The sequence below is a fragment of the Lampetra fluviatilis genome, chromosome 17 (assembly GCF_964198595.1).
Source record: "Lampetra fluviatilis chromosome 17, kcLamFluv1.1, whole genome shotgun sequence".
NCBI classification, from domain to species: domain Eukaryota; kingdom Metazoa; phylum Chordata; class Hyperoartia; order Petromyzontiformes; family Petromyzontidae; genus Lampetra; species Lampetra fluviatilis.
This window is the reverse complement of record NC_136291.1, coordinates 1,001,624-1,028,935: the sequence shown is the minus strand read 5'-3', so window position 1 is coordinate 1,028,935 and position 27,312 is coordinate 1,001,624. Positions and strand designations below refer to the sequence as shown.

Sequence of the window (27,312 nt, the reverse complement as noted above, 5' to 3'; positions counted from 1 at the left end):
ACTGCCGCGTATGAGCGACCGTCAGTACCCACAATGCATCTGGCGAATGAGCCTCTTTACCCACAATGCACCTGGCAAGCGAGAGTTAGAACCCACATCACACCTGAAGGGCAGACCGTCTACCCACAATGCACGTGGCGAGCGATTGTCTGTACCCACAATGCACCTGGACAGCGAGCGTCCGTACCCATAATGCACCTGGTGAGGAGCCGCCTTTACCCACAATGCACCTGGCGAGTGTGCAAGCGTCCATACCCACGTGCTCCTCGGAGAGGCGCAGCAGCTCCTGGAACTGCGGCTTCACCTTGGTGTTGGTGAACGTGCGGCCGAACGTGCGGCACAGGCGCCAGAAGAAGCGCGAGAACTCGTGCACGCTCACGGCCGACGTCACCGAGATCTTTCCCATCATGGTGATGAGCCGCGGCAGCCTGCGCCAACGGACAAGATCAGGGCGGTCGGCGAAAAGCTACACAGCGGTATCTTAAAGTGTTGTGCGGTGATAAGAGACACTCACGGTTGGATAGCATTGGTGGCGAATGATGCTGTAATGCAAAACTAAGCACCTGCCTGGGTATTTTGTACCATCGGACGCTCCACCCCCACAACTCCCAATTGGTGATGAGGCAGTTGTGGAGAGAGTGGAGAGTTTCCTATACCTGGGCAGTGTGCTCATGACCGGCTCTGGTTTAACAGCAGAGGTCTCACTCCGAATAGTCGAGCGGCATTATCTTTTCATCAGTTGCGTGACGCTGTGTGGAAGCTACCTGGTCTGTCGCTCCGCACGAAGCTTCAGGTCTTCTCGGCCACGGTCATTCCCTCCCTTCTCTACACTTGCGAAACGTGGACCCCCCTAATGGAACATCTTCGCTGGTTTCAAACATTTAGGCTGGCCTGCCTACAATCCATCCTGGGTTTAACCAGGCTGGATTGTGTGAGCTCACAAATCCTTGAAAGATCTGGACAAAGTCCCATCGGTGAGCTCCTCCAGCAGGCAAGGATGCGTTGGCTGGGTCATGTAGCCCAGCCACCACATGCCTAAACAGCTTTTGTTCGGACGGATCGAGGGGGCTAAACTGGCGTGGCATGGGCCGGAGAAAAGATGGAGTGATGTGGTACAAGAGGATGTGGAGCTGAGTGGACTTGCCAATGACTGGTACCAGCAGTGTCAAGATCGGCCTCTGTGGAGGAGGCTCGTGAAGGATGCTACTGGGCAGGAGGCAGTCGCCCTCCAACAACAACGGAGGGCGGAGGAGCGACGCTCACAACAACGAGCAGAGCGCCGGATGGCTAAAGCACGGCAAGTTGACACAGTAGGGGGCACAAGTGGTGCATCAGCCACTCATCTCGGTCATCTCAGTCAGTCGGCCCGTGGCACCTGGGTCTGCCCCGTGACCTCCTGTCAGCGGGCGTTCGACACTTCACGTGGCCTCAATGTGCACATAGCCTGGCACAAGCGTCGTGGTGACGTCACCGCCACTTAGCGGCGAATGGCGGTTGTTGTTGTTGTTGTAATGCAGTGATGCACACTCACGGCTGGTGAGCGTTGGTGGCAAGTGATGCTGTAATGGTTAGGAGAGGGTTATTGTCGGGGAAGTGACGGCGCTGGCTGTGTGCGTGCTGTGGTAACGTGGAGTGGACGCTCACAGCTGGTTGACCACCCAGAGCAGGCTGGCCCAGCCCGTGGTGCCACCTTGCTGCAGCTGCTGCTCGTAGTGGCACAGCAGCGACGCCAGCAGCTCGCGGCTCCCCACCAGCGTCGCCACATCCTGCAGCAGCGACGCCGGGCGCGGGAAGCGCGTCACTGCCCCCCGCGATGCGCCCAGAACAACACAGACACACACAAACACAGACGCACACAGACACAGACGCACACAGACACAGACGCACACAGACAAAGATCCCTCATAGTGCTATTAGCGAGTAGCACCTATGAAGGCCAGCAAGGCACACAAGGGGGTGGGTGGCCAACATTACGCCCGGCCGCCTTTGTCTCTCCGATGCTTCAGGTACTCATTTAAGCCTGTGGAGCCTACACGGGCTGTTGGGGCAAGTGCTGTTTGCGAGCACCTATCAGAGCAAAATGGCCGGAAACCACGCCCGGCTTCCTTTGTACCCCCAGTGGTGATGTTTGCACACCGTACCAGGTACAGCACTCATTTAAGCCTGAGGCGACCTAGGCGAGGCCTAGGACCAGTTCAGATTTTCACTACTGGTGTTGTACGTGAGTGGGAATTTAACTTGGGTCGCCAGGTTCGAGACACACAGAGAACCAGACAAGCACACGCAGAGTCGCGTCAGCCTGGACGCGTCACAGCACGAACCCCAAGTCCGTTCCTCATTGCTGCCAGAACCGGCAGCTACCCCCCCCGCCCGCCCCCCCCCCACGCCCGCCTCCCCCCCCCCACCCGCCCCACCCCCCCACGGCTGGTTACCCTCAATGGGCGAGGTGGCGGGGCCCTGTCTCGCCGTCTCGGCGAAGGGCGAGTGGACGAGCGCGTGGGCGAAGAGCGGCGGGATGAGCGACTGCAGCGCCGTGAGGTAGAGGTGCAGGCGCCGCTCGTCCAGACCGTACTCGGCCTCCTGCATCGGGGGTCAGGGGTCAAGGGTCACCGGAAGCACGGGGTTAGGGGTCGACGTGTGATTGACCGAGACGTTTCTTAAGGTTACAAGATTCAATCGTGATTTGGGAGGGAGGGAAGGGAGGAGAGGGGAGGAGAGGGGAGGAGAGGGGAGGAGAGGTGAGGGAGGGATTAGATGCATCGTCGTATGTGGGGGCAGTGAATTTTAGAGGGGGGCGGGGGTGTGGGGGGCTGGGTGGGGGGTGTGGGGGGCTGGGTGAGGAGGTGGGGGGCGGGGCCCAACGCACCCTCACCAGCGTCTCGATCCGGCTGAGCAGCGTGTGGAGGAGGTGCGGCTCCAGCTCTCCCAGCTCCATGGCCCACGCCGCGAACGCCGGCAGGAAGACCTGGTGCGTGGCGGACACCACGCGCTCCGCCGGGTCGCCCAGCGCCATCATCAGCAGCTCGAAGCCCTGGAGATCGGCGCCACCGGGGAGGGGAGCAGGAGGGAGGAGGGGGGAGGAGGGGGGAAAGGGGGGAGGGGACGAGGCGGATGATTGACGGCGCGGTTGAGGTCACGACCACTGGATCATCTTCATGAGAGTTACCGTTCCTCCACATTACGGACGCACAGAGGGATGGACGAACAGACACACAGACGGATGGGCAGATACCCAGACAGACGGATGGATAAACAACACATGGACGCACAGACACGCAGACGGATGGACGGGTCAGACACAGACGGGACTGACGGGCTGGGGGACCTGTGGGTACTTGTCGGGGTCGTCCATGTAGCCCATGAGCACGCCGAGGCTCTTGATCACCGCCTCCCGCACCACGTCCGTCTTGTCGTCCATCAGCATCTGCTGCAGCATGGACAGCACCAGCGAGCTGCGGATAACTCGCTACACACACACGGGGGGGGGGGGGTGGGGGGGGGCATAGCGTTAACCATCATCATTAAAACTCGATAGGGTCGTTCCCGAATAGCTACTGAACTTTATAAATAACTTATATTGGATCAGAGTTATCGTGAGCCTCCGCTACAGGCGGACGTATGCAGACAGCGCATGAACGCTCTCAACCTCGAGAGTATCGCTCGGGAGACGTTGACGACTCCACGCGATGAACGATTCCCGCGGAAGGACGGGTACCGCTCGCCGGGCAATTGGCTGCACGCGGTCATGTGACCATGGGGGGCAGGGGAGGAGGGGCCGTGCGGTGCTCACCGGGAGGTAGGGGGCCAGCGCGCCGCACGCCTCCGCCACCAGCAGACGCCGCTCCGGGTACTTGTGGTTAATCTGGTACACGCGCAAACACACACACGCATGCACACACAAAACATACAAAGATCCCCCGCTTAGCCTGTAAGTGGTGAGTGTCCAGTGTGTTAGTGGTGAGTGTGTGAGTAGTCCGTGTGTGTTGTGTGAGTGGTGAGTGGGTGGTTTGTGAGTGGTGTGTGGTGTGAGTGGTGAGTGTGTGGTGAGTGAGTGGTGAGTGTGTGGTGTGTGGTGTGTGAGTGTGTGGTTTGTGAGTGGTGAGTGTGTGATGTGTGAGTGGTGAGTGTGTGGTGTGAGGGTGGTTTGTGAGTGGTGAGTGTACGGTGCGATGCTCGCCTGCTCCCAGCACTGTGGCAGCAGCTCAGACTCCACCCTGGTGGGGCCGGCGTGCACCGCAAACGCCAGGCAGCCCGTCAGGATCATCCGCCTGGCGGACAGCAGGCCCACAACAGGTCAGGGGGTCAAAGCGAAAATCAACAAATATTCACCATCGTCACCATCGGCCATGATCAACCCACTGCTGGATGAAGGCCTCCTCAATCCGTCGTCACCTCTGATGATCTTCAACAACAACAGCCGCCATTCGCCACTAAGTGGCGGTGATGTCACCACGGGACCTGTGCCAGGCCAGGCACTTTGAGGCCAGGTGGAGTGTCGAAGCCTCGCTGGCAGAAGGTCCCGGGACAGGTGCCATGGGTTGACTGACTGAGGTGACCGGTAGACGCACCACGAACTTCAAAGCCACCTAACACCGGCACACGAGCCGATTTCATCGTTCCACCTCATTCGGTGGCCATCATCTCGGCTGGGTTCCCACCCACTGGGTGTCAATCCATCGCTATACTCGACCATCGTCCGTCACCCCTTCCACCGGCGTGTCCGGCCCAAACCTGCGGTGCGTTCCCTTCTCCCGGTCTGATCCCCCCACCATCGCAAGCCGACGTGTTAAACTATTCACTTCTCTCTGCTCATTTGCACCCTTTTCGGTTTCCGTTCCGGTTTTCTGATCCGTGTGGCACAACTGATTGAAAGTTTTCTGCTCGCCTGTATGTACGTTGGACTTCTTGCCCCATTTTCATCATCAAGCTCACCCTTGCACGAGCACACTGCTCTCTTTCACCACTTAATGTCATCCTTTGTACTCGGGTCCCATCTTCAATACCTGCCCTAGATGCACATAATCTCGTGCCATGTTAATTTTCAATGAACGGGGGTGGGGGGGAGGGGCAGTGATCGTGGGACCCCCCCCACCTCTGCTGCTCGTCGGGCCTCTTGATGAGGTTGAAGAGGATGTGGAGGAGGCGATCGCGCTCCTTGTGGTCAGGGTGGAGGAACGCGCTGCAGAGGATGAGGGGGATCAGCTCCTGCCCAGTGGGGGAGAGAGGGAGAGTGGGGGCGAGGGGAAGGGGGTAGAGACCAAGACACAACGTATATTAATTCAATGTGACGGGTGTTTTTGTGCACTCACTGGTGACCGGGATGAGAACATCAACTCACTCCACTTGAAAACCCAGTTTCTTAACAATTCAGTCTGTGTGAGCCTGTGGGTCTCTCTGTGAGTTTATGAGTCTCTATGCCAGTCCATTGGTCTCTCTGTGAGTCTATGGGTCTCTACATCAATGTATGGGTCTCTATGCAAGTTCATGGGTCTCTATGTAGGCATATGAGCTCTGTGTGAGTCTATGGTTCTCAGTGTGAGTCTATGAGACAACATCGCTGTGGTTGGAACCAAAACCCGGATTGGAACCCAAGCTCTGAGCGGTGCCGGCTCCACGACCTCTGATCCCGAAGCCGCCCGGCTCACATGGAAACGTCGCCTCAGAGTAAAAATAAACACGCGAGATCTGTTTGTCAATCCACTGCTGGATGAAGGTCTTCAGTTCCATTCCATTACACCGTGCATCGTTTTTTTTACGCTGCGGCAGGAAGCCGGAGAACCCGGAGGAACAGGGGGAGAAACAAACTGCACGCAGAGGGGCGTCCGGGTCAGGAATCGGACCCAGGCCCTTGCTGCTGCTGCTGCTGCCACCCCGTGGTGACGACGACGACGTATGAGGAGGTCTGCTTGACGTTTGTCACCTGGTAGCGGTGGTGGTGACTGTGTGCGCGTGTGTTTTTGCGTGGGGATCGGCGGCGCAGCGGTTAACGCGCTGCACTACGAACCCAGCGACACGGGTTCGATTCCCGCTCACGGCCACCAACACGACTGACGATTATCTAAAGCGGTCCTGGGCCTCCCCTAAGTCGACTCGGTCTGAAATGAGTACACGGTGCGGTGTGGAGGCGGCCGGGCGCGGTGCTGGCCACCCACCGCCTTCGCGTGCCGTGCCGGCCTTCATTAGGTGCGCTGCTACTCGCTCACAGCACTCGCCCCAACAGTCTGCTAAGGCTGTACGGGGGATCTTTGTCTTTGTGTGGGGGGAGTGGTTGTGGAGAGACGGCCGCAGTGGGGGCGGCATACCGAGCATGGTGCACCCCCCCCCCCCGTGCCCACCCCCCTCACCCTACTCCAGGTGCCTCGTCTCCGAGTAAACGTTGTCTACCCCGTTTACATGTTTGTTATTTTACGGCGGTCTCTGTTTAAAGTTTTGGTTTGTTGCGTCGCTACCACGGAGGCTGCGTTCCTGATGGCCGTGCCGACTGGAGGGACTACGGCGTGGGGGAGGGGGGGGCTGGTGACCTCAACGCCAGCTGTTCACGGTGTACGGCGATCCGCTCGTGCTCTGCGAGGTTGTACCGGCCGTGAGATTTCAAGAACACGGCGATGACGATCGCCAGCTTCATATTTTCCAGGGCCCACCGATCCAATACGCCCCGCCCCCCTGCCCTCTTGGTACCAGTGGGGGGACCAGGGGAGTATTTTGAACTCACGATGACGACGTCGACAATGATGCCGGTGAAGATGAGAGACGGTGATTGCGATCACCATCTTCTTGGAAGATGCTGGAATTTGCACAACATCAGAAGGTGACACAGCGAGGGCAAGGAGGAGGAGGGGGAGACAGGATGAGGAGGGCGAGGATGAAGGGGAGGAGGGGGAGACAGGATGAGGATGAAGGGGAGGTGCTCACCTCGCGCTTGGCGAGCAGCACGTTGGGCACGATGTGTGGGAGGCAGCGACTCAGCATCAGCAGGGCCCCCCGCTCCGTCCCGGGGATCTGAGACACCTGCAGGAGGGGGGGTGTGGGCACACGGGGGTGGGAGGGAGAGGGGGAGGGGGTGAGAGGGCGAGGGGGTGAGAGGGGGGGGGGCACACGGGGGAAGGGGTGGGGGTGAGAGGGGTGCTACGAAAGGCAATGCCACAGGAAAGCGAGGATGGCCGCGATGAGACTGTCTTAACTAGCAAGCGCGACATCCACCACCTTCACCACCCCGCTCACCACCCCCCTCACCATCACCCTCACCACACCACTCACCAGTCCCCTCACCACACCACTCACCAGCCCCCTCACCACTCTCGCTCCACCATCACCCTTGCCACACCACTCACCAGCCCCCTCACCGCTCCACTCACCAGCCCCCTCACCGCACCACTCACCAGCCCCCTTACCGCACCACTCACCAGCCCCCTCACCACACCACTCACCAGCCCCCTCACCGCACCACTCACCAGCCCCCTCACCGCACCGCTCACCAGCCCGCTTGCCACCCTTCTCACAACCCCGCGAGAGCAGTGATCGTCGCGTCGTGTGGATATTCATCCCAAGAGTCCGCGATCTGTCGGGGTGGGGGCGGAGGGGGGCGCTGCGACTCCGCAGCGAGCGTCTTGCCTGTGCGGGGCGGCCGTCACAGGGACCCACCTCGGAGCTGAGCCGGGAGGCGGGCGCCGTGCGGCACACGGAGAGTAGGGCCTGGTGGAACGCGGGGGGCAGCTTCCTGGGAAGACGCACACACACACGCACACAAACATTCCCGTACAGCCTTTAACAGACTGTAGGGGCAAGTGCTGTTAGCGAGCACCTATGAAGGCCGGCACGGCACACAAGGGGGTGGGTCGCCAGCACCATGCCCGGCCGCCTTTGTCTCCCTAGTGACCAGGTACTCATTTGATGCCAAATCGACCTCGGGCAGGCCCAGGACCAATTTAGTTAATCGTCACTGGTGTTGGCCATGAGCGGGAATCGAACGCAGGTCGCCAGGATCATAGCGCAGCACGCTAACCGCTACACTACCCCTGCCTACTGTGTGCACACACGCACGCACACACACATGCACACGTAAAAAGGCAACATTTTCTTTGTTCGTATAAGATCATTATTGAGTTTCTTCTGTGACGGACAGCACGTGAGCTATAAGCATTATACATTGTAAGGTTGTAATGATTACAAGGCTCATGGTAGGGCTTACATGCCAAGTGGACTGGAGTTGAACGGTCGAACTGGAAGTCCAGCAGGACACGGACTAAACGAGAGATGCGCGGACCGCGATTGCGCAATCGCGGGGAAGCAATCGCTCGCGACGACCGTCGCGTCGTGAGATCCGGCGCTGCGGCCGCCCCGGCCGGGGCGATCGTACCGGTCGGGTTTGTCGAAGACGACTTGGGGGTCCACCCTCGGCCCCCCGTTCCCGCGGTCCCCCACTCCCTCCGGCCCGCTCGCCGCCGCCGTCGCCACCGGAGCGACCGTCTGAGAGGAGGTCGCGCCCACCGACCCCTTGCCCGTGACCTCCGACCTCCCCGAGAGCTTGGCACGGGTGTCCGGTCGCTCGGTCGGCGGCTGAGAATGCCACGATTTTAAACCGTCAGCGACTCGACGTCTCCGCGACGTACGACGCGTGAGGGAGTCGGGGGAGGTCACGTGGGGAGTGGGGGGAGGTGGCGTGGGGGAGTGGGGAGAGGGTCACGTGGGGGAGTCGGGGGGAGGTCACGTGGTGAGTGGGGGGAGGTCGCGTGGAGGAGTGGAGGGAGGTGGCGTGGGGGAGTGGGGGGAGGTGGCGTGGGGGAGTAGGGGGAGGTGGCGTGGGGAGTGGGGGGAGGTCACGTGGGCGAGTTGGGGGGAGGTCGCGTGGGCGAGTTGGGGGGAGGTCGCGTGGGGAGTGGGGGGAGGTCACGTGGAGGAGTGGGGGGAGGTGGCGTGGGCGTTCACGGAGTTGAACTGGGCGAGGACTCGAGAGACCGGAAGTCTCATCCGCAAGAGTCATGCACGGAAACAAAATGACAACGGTCACGTGGCTTTTTTTTTGACGCAGCCGCTCAGCAAAGGCCCCGAAGGATCAAAAAAACGCAATCGGCCAGCAACAAAAACAGCTTTCGTGACTGCAGGAATAAATATTCTTTGGGTCTTTCGGTAAAGTGACGTAGATAGGTTCAAAGAAAATAACAAAAAACGACGAAGTTTTGATCACATCACAAGTGGTCGTCATCAGGACCCTTTTCCTGATGACGACCACTTGTGTTGCGATCAAAACGTCGTAGTTTTTTGTTATTTTCTTTGAACCTATCTACGTGACTTTACCAAACGACCCCAAGAACAAGCACCCTCAGAGTTGCGAGAGCTCAGAGTGTAACGCATTTCTTGAGTTGAGCGAGGCTACGCAAAACCTGGAGAGATAAAGCGACGATGAGGAGGGCATTCCAGAGTGGAACTCGTGACTCAAGGTCGAAGCAAAACGCTCTCTCAGGGTAACGAGAGAGCCCACTGAGCTATGCAGCTCTTGTTCAGTAGTGACCTGGCCACAAATGATAGCTCAATGAGAAGTGGATAATCATCACGTGGAAATTTACAGCAGCCAAATACTCTGAACACGTGATGTCGATTCTAAACGTGGAGGGAAAACTGGAGGACCCGGAGAAAAATCCACGCGACCACGGGGAGAACATGCAAACTCCAAATACACAGCAGGCGTCTCGCCTGTATACCTGGCGAGGTAGTTAACATCTCCTAGCCACCGTGGCGCCCCCTACGTAGGGTGGGGACGCGTCGTTTGCGTCCGCGTGGGATACCGAGCCGCCAACCCTCGGCGAGTGCGGAGCGGCTTCTCGTTACGCCGGCTCGCTCGCTCGCACAAAAAACACTTTCACTCGTTTTCCGCGAGCACGGTTTGTCTCGGAAGAAACGGCTTCACTGGCAGCAATGACTGGACATTGGCTAAAACACTGCAGTTGTTCAGCAGTTGATAGCGAATGGCTGCCGACGATGATGGCGACGATGAAGAATGAGGTCTAATAATGATGCTGCCCCCCCCCCGCCCCCTGCCCCCTCCCCCGCCCCATTACCTGCTCATCACGGGGGTCCACCGCCTCCCCGCCACTGTGATCCCCCACAGCCCCTCGTGGGCTGGGGGCCGGGCTCCACTCGTGGGGGCTCTGCAAGGCCTCCAGGTCCCTGGGGTCAAAGTGCACAGACGTCAACGGTCGGACAATGGGGGGGGGGGGAGGGGGTGGAGTCGGGGGGGGGGGCAGTGTCAGTGGGGGGTGGAGTCCATGGCGGGTGGCGGCTCTCACCTCTCGAGTTTGCGGATGTGCACCGTCAGGCTCTGGTTCTCTCGGTCCAGGGATCCGATCCTCCCCTGCAGCTCCTTGATGAGCGCCACGGAACCCTGGGAGGTACAGCACAACGGCCTCGCTGCGGCACGCCGAGGCCGGCTCACCACCGTCACCGACCCCGGGGCACACGGACCCCGGTGTGCGTGGCGACCGCTGCTGCCGTCAGACTCCTTGCTTTCGCTAGCACAGGAAATGTTTTAACAAAACACGTCGCCACCAGGCAACCGAGCGGACGCCCACAGCGTGCGGTCTACCCTGGGGTCCTCTTGCCGGTGCCGTCGATGTCACCAGCAACACCCCCCCCCGCCCCCCACCCCCCGTAGCGTCCTCACCACGGCGTCGGTGTGGCCGGGTTCCTCCGCGGGGCCCACGTTGGCATCTGCGGTGGCGGCGCCGGCGCTGCCGTGCCGCGCCACGCACTCGCGGTAGAGCGTGAGGAGGTCGGCCGGCTTGGACACGTTGAGCCCCACGTCGTCCCAGTCGTCGAAATCCTGAAGGGGAGGAACGCGACGAGGTGAGACCGGAGCGGAGCTCATCGCACCAACCGCACCGCACCAAGCGCATTGCACCAACCACACCAACCGCACCGCAAGGGACAGGTAACCAGCGCTGGACGGATCATTCCATCATAGCACCGTGGCATGACGATGATGATGGCAAAAATGACAATGACTGATGATGATGACGACGACGATGACGACAACGGCGATGACTACGACGATGCGGCCGTCACCTGGTCGTCGTTCTCATCAGAGAAGGTGATGGAGCTCAGCTTGCAGTTGTTCTTCAGCAGAAATTCGTTCACCAGGAAGTTGAGCGCCCTCTTCTCCAGTGGCCGAATCGGCTCCTGAGCCCCAGGGGGCGGACAAAGCGCGGGGGGGGAGGGGGCAGCTCGTCAAGGCAGCTCACCACCAAGACCCTGACAGGGCCACGTGAGTGGCTAGGCCAGGGGTCGGCAACCAAAATAACAAGAACCGTTTTTTTTCTAATTCGGTAAAAAACTAAAAATGCCAAGATCCGCAATGCACGTGGCGAATACGAGAGGGTTGCCAGGCCCCTGCAGCAGTCCCTTGAGATAGAGAGTCATAGGCCGAGGTTGTCCCGACTCCACCGCTCTCTCTCTCCCCACCCCCGCCTCCTCCTTAAAGGTTCACATTGGACGACCTTTGCGAGAGTGACCGTGTGAACGGCACGTCGCCGCTCACCTGCACCGCCGCCTCCCGGCTGTAGTTTGCCGGTTCCGCCGCGGGGAGCTCCGAATCTGCCGGGCGACAGCAGAGGGGCGGCACGACGAACCCACGTGGCACGATCACTCGCACGGGCGCCAGTCACACGGCGACGGTACCGCCCCGTGGTGGGTAACGACGGCGCGAGTGGGACGGGCTGCGGGCTGCGGAAATCCGACGGGCAGCAGCGCCGCCACCACGGTTGCCGCGGTCGCCACGACTACCACGGTCGCCGCGGTTTGACCCCTGAGCGACGCGACCGCCGCGACGGTCAGCGGTCAAAAGCCGCCCGACGTGTCTGGGTGGTGGCGGGGCAGCGATTAACAGCGTTGCCCGCCAAGCAGAAGAGTTTGTTTGGGGTTTACGGGGCTCGGCAATAACAACAACAGTGGCCGTGTTCATCAAAACGGGGCAGTTTGCATTCAGTGAGGTGGAGTTATTTCTCTGACAAACGGGAACCGGGCGGCCGCAGGCAGCATCAACGCCACGCTGGCGGGCATTAAGCAGGGCGGCCCGCAGGCTCCGAACCACGAAACCTCAACAAGTGGCGAACGCATCACGGCTGAGCTGCGTCGCCGCCCAATGCAACCGCTGCGTTGAACTCATCCCCCTTTCCCGCCCCAAACACCCCCCCCCCACCGCGCCCCCCGCCCCGCGCCCCCCCCACCCCCCCCCCGGTGTTTGTGGGCGTGGTGCTGCCGCCCGGCCGCGTTGCCGTCGCACCTGCCGCCTGCTCGGTGAGGTTGGCGCGCAGCGAGTGAATCGTCTCGTGGGCTTTCCGCAGCTCAAACTCCAACACTGGGCGAGCGCGGGGGGGGAGGTTCGCAACGGCCGCGGTCGGGGGGTCGGGGCGCCCAGGTCGGGGGTCGGGGGTCGAGGCGTGACGGGGGGGGGGGGGCAGGGACGGAGGGGGGGGAACGTGGAGGGGCAGCGAGGGGACGGAGAGGGAAACACGGAGAGACGGGAACACGGAGCATGACAGGAGGGGCAGGCAGAGGGAGGCGATGGGGGAAGATGATCGAGAGAGCAGGACAGAGGGATAAGGATGCAAGATGGGAGGGGACCAAAGGAGGGCGACGGACAATGGAGTACACGGAGATGCGGAGGTGAGCGGGAGACAAGGGAGGGGTGCATGATGGCAACGGCGATGAGGGAAGAGGGAGGCGGCAGAAGGGGGTTATGAAAAAGAGGAGGAGGAGGAGATTCAGAGGAGGACATGGGATAACAAGGAGAGAAAAAGGAGAAAGAAAAAAGGAGAGTGAGAAAATAAAACCAAAACCCGAGCTCCGGGTGCGGGCACAGAGAGTGCAGCGCCACCTCACACCGCGTCACACCGCGTCACTCCGCCTCACGCGTCACACCGCCTCACACAGCCTCGTGCCACAGAGCGCTCACCACCAAGGGCTCGAACGTCAACCCAGCACACACCTCACCTCCACAAAAACAATCGAGCAAGCGATTTATTTCATTAAAAATGTTCCACAATTCTATCCCGACCGCGCTATCGGCGTCGCGTTACGAGATTAAGAATCCACTCGGATCTTTGGCACGGCAGGGGAAAGTGGCCCGTGGAATCGGACATCAGAGAGCTACTTGCGAGCTCTCTTGAAGTGACCTCTGCTCCACACGCAGTGGAGGGCGGCACCCTCCCTGTCACCCACGCCGTGACACACGGGGACGTCCGTTGCACGACAGCTAAGCTGGGATTCAAGCAATTTTAGGAGCGACCCAAGGCTGCCACTGTCAACGGTTCGGTGGTGGTGGTGAGGGTGGTGGTGGCGGCGGCGACAGTGGCGGCGGTTGTGGTGATGGCGGCGGTGGTCGTGGTAGTGACAGTGGTGGCGGCAGTGGTGGCGGTGCCATGATTCCCAGCACATTTAACCAATCAACGCAGGGGGCGCGGCCAACGTCAGCTGCCAAGCCCAGAGCGGGCGAGGCGACGGGACGCAGATTGTTGGCGCGTGAGCAAAGGGAAAGATCCCCCGTGTAGGCTGCTGGGGCAAGTGCTCTCACCGAGCACCTATTAAGGTCGGTGTGACGTACGAGCGGGTGGTGTGGCCGGGACCACCGGTGCTTTGGCTTACGCACCGCTCCAGGTACTCGTTTAAGGCCGAGTCGACCTTGTGAAGGCCTAGGACAGGTTCCGATATCGCTCGCCACTGACGTTGGCCGGGCTCGTGGCGCAGTGAACACACGCACACACGAGCGCACACACGGGTGCACACGCAGTGATGCGTGCTGGGTAAATTCAAAAGCTGTGGGGAAGGGCGACTCAAGGTGACGGGGGGGGAATAAGTCATCGTCAGCTACATGGGTCTCCCCCCCGCCCCCCCTCGAGTCGTCGAACACAACTCTCGCTCCCGCACGCGAGCCGATGAGCGCGTCGCTCCGGCCCAGGATGACGTCCGCCGCTCCCTCCTCTGGCTGCCACTCCCTCGCCAGTCTCGTCCGCGAGCCGCCGTCTCACCGCGAGCGCCCACGGACCGCTCGCTCTGCGTCACCGCAGTGCCTCCACCACCGCGCTCGCGCATCTCCCCTACGCTTCTGTCTCTCTACACGAACGTACTTATTTGTATATCTTTAAGCGATTTGTTACCTTTCCTATACTTTGCACTCCTATCGTGTGCTTCTTGCGGTAACGTTCTGACCCGCTCCATCTGGACATCTGGGAAAAAGAGCCTTATTGCTCATCGGATGACTCCAGTATGAATAAATATTCACATTCTGTATAAGCAGCTGTATAGCCGTGTACACGCACTCTCTGTACGTGTACAGCCCTTGTGTCAATCCACTGCTGGATGATGCACCCCCCCGCCCGCCACGCTGCACATGGCGGCTGGCTCTGATCCAGCACAGTGGAGGCAGCAGCAGCCAGGGATTGGTGGATCACCGCACTGATGCTGTGAAACTCCCTTCTACCCGTGGGTGGGCGTCGAGCAGGAGCTGTGCCCTGGCTCGCCAGGAGAAGGCAGTACAGCTAGGGGACTAATATCCATCTGTTTCCATCTGTACGGGGATAGTGTTGTTCGCTCGCACGCGTAGGTTTTCTCTCACTTGTTTAATAAACACAACTCATCATTCATTGAAAACGTCTGAAGATAAAATCTCAATGCAGCACAAGGATCCTCCTGAAAACGACTCAGCTTTCCTGGACAGACAAGTAAAATTATTAATTAAATATAAATATATAATTCTAAATTACAATTCGAAATTCAGCACCCTGGTCAGCGTCGACAGCGCGGGGGGCGTGGGAGTGCAGAAGCACAGCGCGACGACGGCGCGCCGGCGCTCACCGGCCACGCGCTCCTCTGTCTCGCGGCCTCCGTCGTCCGAGTAGCGAGTGAAATCCAGCGAGTCCAGCGTGCTGGCGCTGCCGGCCCGGTCTGTCCGCCGGGGTCACGGTGAGGTGGGGGGGGCAGAGGGTGGAGCAACATCAGCGATTCCTCGCGGTCAGCGATGGACGACCCACTCCCTCAAACGCCGACCGATCGTCGGTACCGATGTATGTACGTATGTTGAACTTCCTTCGCGCCGTACGTAGCCAACAGTGCTCAACGTAACGGTGCGATGCTGTCACGACAAGTAGCAGCCTGCCCAGAAGCACTTGCCATCCATCGCCGTCACCATCGCCGTTATCCCCGTCACTGCCACCGTGATCACACGGGAATCTCAAGGCATCTGAAATCACATGCTGCTATCGTCGTCGTCATCATCACGACCCGATCCATCGCTTTTACCGTCACCACCAAAATCGCCGTGCGTGTTTCGCCGTAAAACATCACCATCGGCATCGTCGCGACCACCGTCACCCGCAGCAGCTCCGTCACGATCACTGCAATCGTGGAACCAAGGTAGTGAGTCGAGGCCAAGTAATCAAATCACGAGGGCACAGATGGGGCGAATGTCTGCGATTGCAGCTCGCGCGCGTGCGCGTGACCCCACGCTAACGTGATTTGTGAGCTACGGGCCCAGCATGAAAATTGCCTTCTGGCCTGGGTTTACAATCCATTCAGAGGCGGCGAAATTAATTTACACAGCGGGCAGACGAACACGCGGATTTAATCACGGCATCACCCGGCATCACGGGCTGCGACAAAGACAGATATCCCCCCCCCCCCCCGGGTAGCCTCTAACATACTGTAGGGGCAAGTGCTGTTAGCGAGCAGCACCTATGAAGGCCGGAACGGCACACGAGGGGGTGGGTGGGCAACACCACACCCGGCCGCCTTTGTCTCCCCAACGCTGACGTTTACGCACCCCTAAATCGGTTCAGAGATTCGCCGTCAACGGGAATCGAACTCCGATATCGGCTCAGCAGGTCGCGGCGCAGTGCGCTCACCGCACCGCCACCGCTCCCCACAACACGCACAGACAAAGAATCCTCCTCCCTCACCTCTATAGCCTCGACAGGCCGTCGGGGCAAGTGCCAACGAGGGCCAACACGCACACAACCAACAGGCCCACCACCACCACCACCACCCCCCTCACTCACTGAGCACCCCCGGTGCTGCTGCTGCTGCTGGCAGTAGGCCGCCCGCGTCCCTCGCGAAAGCGGTGGCGGGGGGCCCCGCGGGAGTGCGCTCGAAGTTGCCCGGGTTGGAGAAGAAGTCGCGCAGCCGCGGCAGCTCTCGTCCGCTCTCCGCCATCTCGGTGTGCAGCTCGAGCGCGGTGAGCAGCAGCTGCTCCTGCAGGAGCCGCTCGGCGAGCAAGTCCAGCGAGACGCGCGGCGCGGGGAGGAGGCCGCCGTGGCCCGGCGGCTCGGCAGGGTCGCAGTGCCAGGGGGCGGCGGCGGCGGGGCAGGAGCCCGAGTAGGAGGAGGAGGCGGACGGTGGAGGAGGCGACCGAGGCTGCTGCTGCTGCTGCTGAGGGGAGATGGGCGAAGCAGGAGACGGGGGTGGCCGCCTCTTGACGCGGGACGCGGGGCTCGGCTGCTGCGCGGGGTCCGAGGCGGGGGCTCGAGGGATCCTGGACCCCGCTCCGCCGCCGCCTCCTCCTCTTCCTCCACCGCCGTCTGAGTCGTCGTCCGAGTCGTCCGAGTCGCTGAGGAAGGGGTTGATGCTGCTGCTGCTGGTGGTGCTGGTGGTGGTGGCCATGGCGCCGCGACCAGCGGAGCCGCAGGCGACGGGGCGATTCCCTCAAGGACGATCGATTTCGGCCGCCGCTCGATTCCTCGAACGATTTCTGGAGTCGACTCCTTTTCAATGTTTCCCGGTGGCTGCGATGGGGCGCGGTGGGTGGTGGCGGGGCTGACGGAGAGTTGCGACGGCTCCATCCATGGGCAGTGCGAGAGAGGAGAGGGGGACGGAGGGAGCCGTTCAGCCGCCCTCGGCGATTATAATCGCGCGGCGTGAGAATCGTCAGCGCGTGAATCGATTTTTTTATTACGTAACGGAGAAATCGAATCGTGGCCAGTCAGCAGATAACGGGACCCGCTGCTGAGTGGGTGGGGGGGGGGGTCCTGGGGCGTGGGGAGGGGGGAGTGGGTGGGGGGCCCAGGGCATGGGGAGGGGGGAGGGGAGAGTGGGTGGGGGCCTAGGGAGGGGGGAGTGGGGAGTGAGGGGCCCGCGGTGTGGGGGCCGGGGCGTGGGGAGGGGGTCCCAGGGAGTGGGGTGGGGGGCGGGGGAGTGGGGGGCCCGGGACGTGGGGAGGGGGGGTCAGGGGAGTGGGGGGGGCAACCGGAAGTGGAGTTCCCGGTTGAGATCCATCCGAGCGGAAAGCGCCTTTCCACGAGATCAATGCTGGATATGAATCTCCCAGACGACGATTGCTAAACCTCTTCTGAATGTGCGCTTCTGATCTAGAAGAACAGAAAAACGACCCTCGGCATTGATTCCAAACTAAAAGGTTTAAACTCCAGACGCACGCTGCTTAGGCTGCTACCAGAACAGCAGATTTACAACCAGATCCACCTGGAACACGCGCGCGCGCGCCCGCCGTCACCGTCCCCACATCACGGATCGTTCCCCTGCGGTGGCTGCTGTTGGTCACTGGCAGCTGCTGGGGTCAGACGCCCGGAGCCCCACCAGGCAAGGGGTGAAGGCGCAGCCCCGCAAGTGCTCGTCTCACGCCCCTGGTGGCGGAAGGGCCTCCGCTCGCTGAGTGAGCGCGAGGGAGGCCCTGCAGATGTGTTAACGACCTCGCCTGGTATACACCAGCGCGCGCGTGGGTTCGATCCCGACCCTGACGCCTGTATACAAAATTTGGAGTTTGCGTGTCGCTCTCCTTGTGCTCGTGTGGATTTTTCTCCGCGTCCTCCGGGTTTTCCCTTCCACGTAATAATCAACATCATGCGTTTAGAGTATTGGCTGATTTCCATTTCCACGTGAGAATCTACTTCCTTGAGCTTCTTTGTGGGCAAGTCGCTTCTGAACAAGAGCTAAACGTATCGCTCAGTGGTAATTACCTGGTAAAATAAGAAACAGTTTACAGTGGTATTTGGTCTACTCTTCCAGCGCTCCACAGAAGTGTTGGGAGGAGGTGGAGCACCTCCACTCGGCGCGACATCGTGTCTACACGTATCTCGCTCAACTCACAAGTAATCATCTCTCTTTTAGCTCCTCATCTCTTCCGCCTCTCCGATCTGTGTGGAGTCCATCCCAACGAGTCACTCCGCGAGCCGTCGCCGTCCGCCAGTCGTGCCAGTCCTCGTGCCGCAGTCACGACATTCACACATCTTCTCGACTCACGTGCAGGCTCGAACAGCCAATGTCGGCGTCTGCTGCTCGCCACGACCAGAGGGCTTTAGGAGAGAGTTGGTGCCGTGCCCGCTGTCACCCTCCTCCGGTGACGGAGCGCAGAGAGGACAGCGGCCTGTGTAGCCACAATAGCTCCGTGCCTTGTCTGTCACGTGTCCCCTTTGGGTTGCTATCTCAATGGGTTTATGTATCTGCTTGAGTCACGATGACTGTCTATGTATCTTTATGAGTCTTTGTCTCCATGGATTTACTGCATGGTCCACCGATTGGGTTGCATAGCCACAATCGCACAACGGACTTGTCTTTAAAATATCTCTGTGGGTACTCTTAGGTTTTTTCGGTAAAGTCACGTAGGTAAAATTAAAAATTACTAAAAGTAATAATAGAAATAAAATAAAATAATAATTATTTATAATGAATTACTATTTTATTTTATTTCTATTATTACTTTTAGTAATTTTAAATTTTAAATTTTACCTACGTGACTTTACCGAAAAATCCTTGCAGTCACGAAAGCTTCAAATCTAGAATCTCTGTGGGTCTCTGTGTATCTCTGTGGGGCTCTGTGGGTCTCCTATATGGCCCATCGTGTTGCGCTGCATGGCCACAATCGCACTCCCGTGGCTTGCGTCTTTCGTTTCCCACATCTCCCAAATCGTGCGTTAGAATTGACAGCACCGCCAAAAGTTCCTTCCCAAAAGTCCGACCATGGAAGGGCTCGCGACCCCACGGGGCCGCCTGCCGGGACACGGCAGCGGCTCGCTAGGACCCAAGACAAGAGCAGCAGCAGCGGCAACATCCACATCGACAGATGGAGGCTCTTATTCTGAAATGGCCGAGCATCCGAACGAAGCCGGGGGTTTATTTGTGCATCATCCTTAGCGGGGCTCACGACACTGAAACCAAAACAAACACTCGCCCGCTCATTAGCAGAACACCAGCAGCCCGTCGCGTAAACATTGTAAGTGGGGATTTTTTGTTGTTGTTTAAATGGTCTTGATCTCGGATGGATTTAAATGACGAACTCGGGGGGGAAATGTTCACGTCAGGTGGTGCTGTGTTGCGTGTCACCGGCCAGAGGCCCCAGCAGAACGGTGACAGGCAACTGGAGCGGGCTCACAAGTGCTGGTACCAGTTAGCCCGAGACCCCCCAACCCCCAAACCCCCCACCCTCCCCTAACCCCCGCCACCAGAACTCAAGTTGAAGTAAAACCCACGCTGGCCACGGCAACAACAAAACACGTGGCGCCTCCGTGAACGTCCCAGTCGCTGCGGCCTTTATTTGACCATTTCCTTTATTCATCATATTTCCATTGACGCAGCAAAGCCTCGCTCGGTCTCGGGCTCCCGGCGGGCGGGACACGGTAACCCCCCACCCCAGGGTAGCCCCCCACCCCAGGGTAGCCCCCCCCTCCTACCCCAAAGTAGCTCCCCACCTGGCGGTAGCCCCTACCTCCCCCCGCGGTAGCCCCCCACCCCAGGGTAGCCCCCTCCCTGCGGTAGCCCCCTCCCCCTGCGGTAGCCCCCCCCCGCACGGTAGCCCCTATCTCCCCCCGCGGTAGCCCCCCACCTCAGGGTAGCCCCCCACCTCGCGGCAGCCCCCCCGCGGTAGTCCCCCCTCCCCTACCTATCGTCACGTGTCCTTCGCGCCACCGCTCAACACAACGGACGCCGTGAAACGGACGCCGTGAATTCGAATCCAGCCGTGGGGCAGGAGAATCCGACTGCTGGAAGCAATGGGGCCCTTGTCGGGGCCAGTCACCGATGGGACGAGGTCTTCGAGTGAACCGCCTCGACTTTGAAGGACCCTCGAGAGCTAACACACTGCCATCGCCACGAATAGAACGGCATCACAAATTGAGTGATTAGCAAGTGAAATTTTCAGCATTGGGATGTTTTGACCGATGCCAGTTACACTGTGTGGTTTTGTTAGCCAATGGTTGGAAGCCAAGAGAGCCCGGAGGAAACCCATGCAGGAAGAGAACATGCTACACGCACAACAGCTTCCCGATTCGGAACCCAGAACGTTGCTTCAGTGCGGCACACGTGGTTCCACTACACCACCCTGCCAACTCAAATATGGGCAGAGCTCTTCCCCAGAAAAAAAACTTTCAAACTTTAAACCCTTGGCAGTCTACGCAACTCCACGTCATTCCGTCTTCAGGCGGCCCCCAGGCTCCCCACTCCGGCTCTGCGTGAAGTCCGCGTAGGCGTACGCGTCCGATGGGGGCCTCTGTGGGCGGCAGGGCCCCTCCGGGCCCTTCCTCGCGCGATCCGGGTCCCCTGTGGCCCCCTCGCCACCACACGTGACTCGGAATTCTGGGCAGCGCTGGGCGACCTCCATGAACGCGGCTAAGGGTCACAGGACAAGAGTTCATCGTTGTCACAACCATAATCATTTTAATTGCAATCATATTCCGTGTTATTAAGTATTAACATCATAAGCAAAGTTATCACCGCCTTTGTCACAACCATCATCATCATTACAAAGAATATGAATTCCTGCAGTCACGAAAGCTTTAAGTCAAGATTCATCATCATCGTCATAATATTGCCCTGACCAACACTGGCCAGCCAGACACCAGCCCCAACTCTGCTCTCCGTAGCTCAGCATCCGGGCCCCTTCGGCACACTGGACCTGGTGCGGCTGCACTGCCGACACACGTGATGGCTACGCAGTTATCCGAACCCGAGCTATTCAACCAGATGCTTGCTCTCCCTGCAACGCTAACCACACGCCCCAAACGCTGCTATTAACTCCAACCTTAACCCCAACCATCGCTCCACCTCTGTCCCTTCACCTTGCCCGCTTTTTAGATTTTGTTCCTTATTCACTTCTCACGGCAGTGCCCTCTGACCTCCGCCATGGCAGCTCACGGTGTCAAATCAGATGGCAAGGAAATAGCCTCCAAACGAAACTCGGGCAACCCCCCTCCCCCATAAACCTCAGATAAACACCACGCTTTCATTTGCGGTCGTCACGAATTATCACGAAGTTAAACAACAACAAAAATCCCGGGTATCAGCAGTCTTCGTTTCCAGCTCATTAAGCGCGCTGCCCGCTACAGTCTAAACATTTGGCTGTCATTGGCTCAAAAAGAAATTGGGCACATTTGGTGAATTTAAATCGCTCGGGCAAGAGAGAAAGACTCAGTCCTTGGTGGCCCGGAGTTTACTGCTGCTGGTGACTGATACGTTTTATTTAGTTGGATGAAGTTTTTTTTCGTCTCAAGAGGTTTATCGTCGTCGTCGTCGTTACGATCTACCCGCTGGCAGATGAGGGCCTCCACAAGCCACGGTGCCGCGCTGTAGCAATCCATTCGGCGCTCACGCCAGAGATTATTTCATCGCTCCATCTCCGCATTGGGCGATTTCGCTCCGCCGGCGGTCCAGAACGTGACGCGTCCCCGGCTCGGGCCCCACTCACTTTTTCGTCGCAGTCGTAACGACGCTGCCTCCAACGTGCACGGGTGCGACTTGTACGTTGGATCGTCTGTCGAGACGAAGGCTGGAATGGCAGCCAAAGGCAGGGAACGCACGCGAGAGGACGTCTTCGGCAGAGACGGAGCCTTGAGCTCCGTTCGATGGACGGATCGTGGCATCGCAGAACCGCGGAAGATGCCCATACATTTTGGAGTCCTTCATCCAGTAGTGGATTGATCATGATTATAAACTCCCTAATAACAATACAGCTTAATATCACAGCGCGATTCATATTGGATCTTCTTCACGGATGCGTAGACACCTTCAAGTTGGGTTGGGCAGCGAAGAGTCAAGTCAGAGTTGTCTCCCCGACTTGTTGTGCTATTGCTTCCGTCGTGTTGGCGAAACGAAATCAACTTTAAGCGTGCAACGAGGCAGTGCTCGAATGTGGAAATTACACATTCCCGTGGCGAGGACCTCACCGTATGTGACGGCCCCCTTGTGGTGGGGGTCAGCGGCTCGGAAGAGGGCGATGGGGTCAAAGGGCAGGTCAGGCCCCAGGGTGGCGCGCAGGGCCCCCAGCACCTCTTCCTGCGTAACCTCTCCCTGACCCCGAGGGTCGTACACCTGCGGGGTCACGCGGCCACGGAGCGAGCAGGCGGAGTCAGCGAAAACACAAATTGATATTTTTTACATCTCATTGCAGCCGGTGACGATCGGTATACAGCGCTCCTGTGTCAATCCTCTAACCCCAACCAGATGGTCAACCAACCCTAGTACTCGTCCTCCAAACCACCCTCACCAACTCTCCGCTCGTACGAGCCAACCGGTCACCGGCCCTTTCTCTGCCATCAAACCTCACCCCTAACCCAGTGGCCTAGCGTGGTTGCAGGACGGGCCCCGGTGCAAGGAGGGCAATGGGCCCACGCTGTCCCTCTTGGGAGCCCGGCACGCGCCCGGCACGTGCCCCCCCCCCCAACCCGTGGGCCTTTGGAATAAAATCCGATGAGTTATAAAGCTCTTTTCACAGGCCCTGGGTCGGGGGGTGTCCTCAATATCTACCCCCGCCGCCCTAACCCCTCCCCCACGCGTCGCTCGTCGTCTAAGGCTCAGGGTGGACGTTCCGCCGTGCGTGCTGGCCGGGGTCACCTGTAAGGCGAGGTCTGGCCAGGGTCACCTGGAAGGCGAGGTCTGGCCGGGGTCACCTGTAAGGTGAGGTCTGGCCGGGGTCACCTGTAAGGCGAGGTCTGGCCGGGGTCACCTGGAAGGCGAGGTCCAGGGTTTCGAGGTGCTGGGCGGGCCACACGGCGCGCACCAGGCCCACGAGCACCTCCCGGGCGTCCACGTGGCCTCGCGCCCCCTGCGCCCACGGGGGGAGGGGGGGGCACCAGAGAGTCGTTCGTGAGCGGCAGGCCGCCGGCGTCCGCTCACACAAACACTCCACGGGCCGGTGGTGGGTGGACCTGCGCAAAATCGCACCTCGCAGGGCCCACCCGCCTGACCCTGACCGAGCCAGCCCAGGGCCGGCCGGCAACCAGGCCCCGGCGGCAACACCCGACAAGGCTGGCGAGTGGCCGCTCGTCTTGCGGGATCGCGCCTCTCTCTACGGCGGGGCCCGCACTCTCCGCCGTGCGCGTGAAGGTTTCGTGCTGAGTGCGGAAGACCTCCAGGAGGCCGGGCGACTCGGAGGTCAGAGACGCCGAAGCGGCGGCGCTGGGACCCTGCGTGGGACTAAACCGGGTTCTCGAGTGAAGTGAGTTAATGGCATGAACCCTGCACACAAAGACAGAGATCCCCCATAAAGACTAAACAGACTGTTGGGGCAAGTGCTATTAGAGAGCACCTGTGAAGGCCGGCACGGTATATCAGGTGGTGGGTGGCCAACACCACGCCCGGCCACCTTTGTCTCCCCAGTGGTGATGTTTACACACCTTACCAGGTGCTCATTTGAGGCTGAGTCGACCTAGGGGAGGCCCAGGAGTGGTTCAGACAATCGCCACTGGCGTTGGCCATGAGAGGGATTCGAACTCGGGTCGCCCGGTTCATAGGTCAGTGCGCTAACCGCCACTCCACCACTGCTCCCCCCTAAACACTCACAAACACACTCACACATTCTCACATATACACACACTCTCATACTCGCACACGAAATGCACGAACCGTGCCCAAATTGGAGCTCTGACAATCGAGACAAATCGCTGCATCGCGAGACCCCCGAAAGGCGACGACAGCTTGGGGAGGCGTTCATCCAGCAGCGGAGAGAGATCGTGGCCGACGGCGCCCTGGACACTGACCGGGTCGAAGGCGGCGTGCAGCACGCGCATGTGGGGGCCCTCGGGCCGCGCGAGGCACGCGGCCAGGTCACGTGGGGTCACACGCGTGGCCCCCAGGGCGCGGACGCGCTCAGAGATCGCCTCGAGCTCGGGGATGGCGCGGTCCACCAGCAGTCTGTCTCGAGACACGCGCGGGGAGACAGAGAGACGGGGACAGATTCTGTCTACAGCTCACCAGCAGTCTGTCTCGAGACACGTGGGGGGAGACGTGGAGACACACGGGGACAAGGAGAGACAGATGGAGGGGCAGGTGGAGGTAGAGGGGGAGGGGGAGGGAGAGGGAGAGGGGGAGAGAGAGGGGGATGGAGAGGGGGATGGAGAGGGAGAGGGGGAGGGAGAGGGGGAGGGAGAGGGGGATGGAGAGGGGGAGGGAGAGGGGGATGGAGAGGGAGAGGGAGAGGGGGAGGGAGAGGGGGATGGAGAGGGGGAGGAGAGGGAGAGGGGGAGGGAGAGGGGGATGGAGAGGGGGAGGGAGAGGGAGAGGGAGAGGGGGAGGGAGAGGGGGATGGAGAGGGGGAGGGAGAGGGGGAGGGAGAGGGGAATGGAGAGGGGGAGGGAGAGGTGGAGGGGGAGGGGGAGGGAGAGGGGGATGGAGAGGGGGAGGGGGAGGGAGAGGGGAGGGAGAGGGGAATGGAGAGGGGGAGGGGGAGGGAGAGGGGGAGGGAGAGGGGAATGGAGAGGGGGAGGGAGAGGGGGAGGGAGAGGGGAATGGAGAGGGGGAGGGAGAGGGAGAGGTGGAGGGGGAGGGGGAGGGAGAGGGGGATGGAGAGAGGGAGGGGGAGGGAGAGGGGGAGGGAGAGGGGAATGGAGAGGGGGAGGGGGAGGGAGAGGGGGAGGGAGAGGGGGAGGGGGAGGGAGAGGTGGAGGGGGAGGGTCAGGGGGACCGCAGCCTCCTCACTTGAGGCTCTGCAGCAGCTCCAGGAGATGCTCCCTCTGGGGGGCCCCTCCCGGGCCCCCTCTCCACGTGCTCCTCACAGGGGTCCGGGACCCCTCTCCCGTGGGGGGCGCAGTCTCCTGCAGGGCCCTAAGAGGCCGGGAAGGGGGGGGGCAGTGCAGGGGGGTCAGTGTGATTCATGGATATTTATTTAAATGAATGAAAGTTACAGACTTCACTTGCCACTGATGTTAGCCGTGGTCGGGGCTCGAACTCTTATGCATGGGATCGCACTATAGTGTGCTACGTAGAGTGTGAAAGTTCAACATACATACACATTCACATACACACACATACACAACATACACATTCACATACACACACATACACAACATACACATTCACATACATACACACACATTCACATACATTCACATACACGCGAATTCACACGCACACGAAGGCATCGTCACAAAGACAAAGATCCCCCGTATAGCCTGAACGGACCTCTGGTGCAAGTGCTGTAAGCGAGTAGCCCCGATGAAGGCCGGCACGGCGCACGAGGGGGAGGGTGGACAGCACCACGCCCCCACCGCCTTTGTCTCCCGAAATGCGATGTTTACACATCGCACCAGGTACTCATTTGCGGCCGAGTCAACCTAGGGGAGGTCCAGGCCCAGTTCAGATCTTCGTCAGCGGCGTTGGCCATGAGCGGGAATCGAACTAGGGTTCAATCAAAGATTGGTTGATTGAGGCTGTGCGCTAACCGCTGCGCCACCGATCCCCACGCAGACACACGCAGACACGCAGACACACACATACACACACAGACACACACAGACACACACACGCGCGCGAAGACGCACACACACGCACATACACACACACGCACAGACACACGCAGAGACACACGCAGACACACACAGACACACGCATACACAGACACACGCAGAGACACGCAGACACACACACGCAGACACACGCACGCGAAGACGCACACACGCACAGACACACACACGCAGACACACACACGCACGCGTCTCACGAGAGTCAGGTGTGTGCGGTGTGTGCGACGCAGCTCACCTGTGCACCTGGGCGCGCAGGTTGTTCGCGTACAGGTCCGGGTCCTTCCGCTCCTCATCGCTGGGCGAGTACACTGGCAGGTACTGCGTCACGGGGTACACGTGCACAGCGGGTGTCACGTGGTACACGTGCACAGCGGGTATCACGTGGTACACGTGCACAGCGGGTGTCACGTGGTACACGTGCACAGTTAGTGTCACGTGGCATACGTGCACAGCGGGTGTCACAGGGTACACGTGCACAGCGGGTGTCACGTGGTATACGTGCACAGCGGGTGTCACAGGGTACACGTGCACAGCGGGTGTCACATGGTATACGTGCACAGCGGGTGTCAGCTACGCGCGTACGCACCGGGTCTGTGGAGAGTAATAATAATACTTCGTGCATGCTCTGATCGAGTGTTAATCATGACGTCGACTTGTAACGCCCTGAGCATCCGCTCGCTCTCGTGTCTACGTGAGTTGCACTTCTTTCGCACCGTACGTAGCCACCCGTGCTAAGAGGAGGTGCTCTTGAAGGGAGGGGGACGACTCCGAGACGCCAGGCGGACGAGCGGGAAGGCAGTGCGGCCACGCGGCGAGCCGGCGCCACCAACACTTGCCCACGCTCTGACGTACTCTCTTTATGAAGTTGTTATCGACCCAATGAACGATGCTTAGTGTCCATACACGTGGGAGGAAACCGGAGCGCCCACGCGTGCGAGGGGGCGACGCTCTATCCCCGTACAGGTGTAACAGGTGGGGTTCCACATTTGCTGTACTGCCTTCCCCGGGTGATCCACCACCCCCCGGCTGGTGCCTCCGCACGGCGGGCGGTGGGCCGCACGAGGGCCGCCACGTGCGGCGTGGCCGTCACGGTGGACGGTGCGTGCGGAACTCGTCACGTGGCAGACGGCGCTCGTCCAGCAGTGGATCGAGCGCGCGGCTCGCGACGGTGACGCCGACTGCTCGAGCGACGTTCTCGGGCAGGACCCTCACCTGGATGAGCACGCGGCATCGCGGCCGGCACATGGTCAGCCACAACACCTTGATCCTGCGGGGTGGGGCGGGGGTGGGAGAAGGGGTCGGTGTCATTGGTCGAGAGGTCATGGCAGCAGTGGTGTGTTGTGTGGTGGTGGTGGTGTTGTGTGGTTGTATTGGGTGTGGTTGTGTTGTTGTGCGATTGTTGTGTGTGCGTGTGGTTGTATTGTGTGGTTGTTTGTTATTGTCTGGTTGTTGTGTGTGGTTGTATTGTGTAGTTGTGTGGTTGTTGGGTGTAGTTGTGTGGTTGCTGTGTGGTTGTGTTGTGTGGTTGTGGTGTGTGTAGTTGTGTGTGGTTGTGTGGTTGTGGTGTAGTTGTGTGGTTGTGGTGTGG

The 27,312-nt window shown here is 60.0% G+C and overlaps 1 protein-coding gene across 3 annotated transcripts in view; it reads right to left on the bottom strand.

Moving 5' to 3' along the window:
* LOC144936804 (RAB11-binding protein RELCH homolog) overlaps positions 1–16,710 on the bottom strand; it is a 28,909-nt gene extending 12,199 nt beyond the window's left edge. The window contains exons 1-19 of one of the 3 annotated variants that reach the window (XM_078863961.1): positions 16,044–16,710; positions 14,845–14,934; positions 12,275–12,349; positions 11,531–11,586; positions 11,059–11,172; positions 10,658–10,816; positions 10,284–10,378; positions 10,056–10,164; positions 8,357–8,556; positions 7,642–7,717; positions 6,913–7,008; positions 5,093–5,205; positions 4,178–4,268; positions 3,791–3,862; positions 3,326–3,466; positions 2,867–3,031; positions 2,433–2,580; positions 1,645–1,801; positions 256–428 (exon numbers count right to left, since the gene is read on the bottom strand). In XM_078863961.1, the coding sequence (XP_078720087.1) occupies positions 256–428; positions 1,645–1,801; positions 2,433–2,580; positions 2,867–3,031; positions 3,326–3,466; positions 3,791–3,862; positions 4,178–4,268; positions 5,093–5,205; positions 6,913–7,008; positions 7,642–7,717; positions 8,357–8,556; positions 10,056–10,164; positions 10,284–10,378; positions 10,658–10,816; positions 11,059–11,172; positions 11,531–11,586; positions 12,275–12,349; positions 14,845–14,934; positions 16,044–16,644 (2,731 nt within the window). In that variant the 5' untranslated portion in view covers positions 16,645–16,710. The remainder of the gene's footprint in view (positions 1–255; positions 429–1,644; positions 1,802–2,432; positions 2,581–2,866; positions 3,032–3,325; positions 3,467–3,790; positions 3,863–4,177; positions 4,269–5,092; positions 5,206–6,912; positions 7,009–7,641; positions 7,718–8,356; positions 8,557–10,055; positions 10,165–10,283; positions 10,379–10,657; positions 10,817–11,058; positions 11,173–11,530; positions 11,587–12,274; positions 12,350–14,844; positions 14,935–16,043) is intronic. The other 2 variants (XM_078863962.1, XM_078863963.1) reach the window with 2 other exon arrangements.
* Between the last annotated feature and the right edge of the window lie 10,602 nt (positions 16,711–27,312).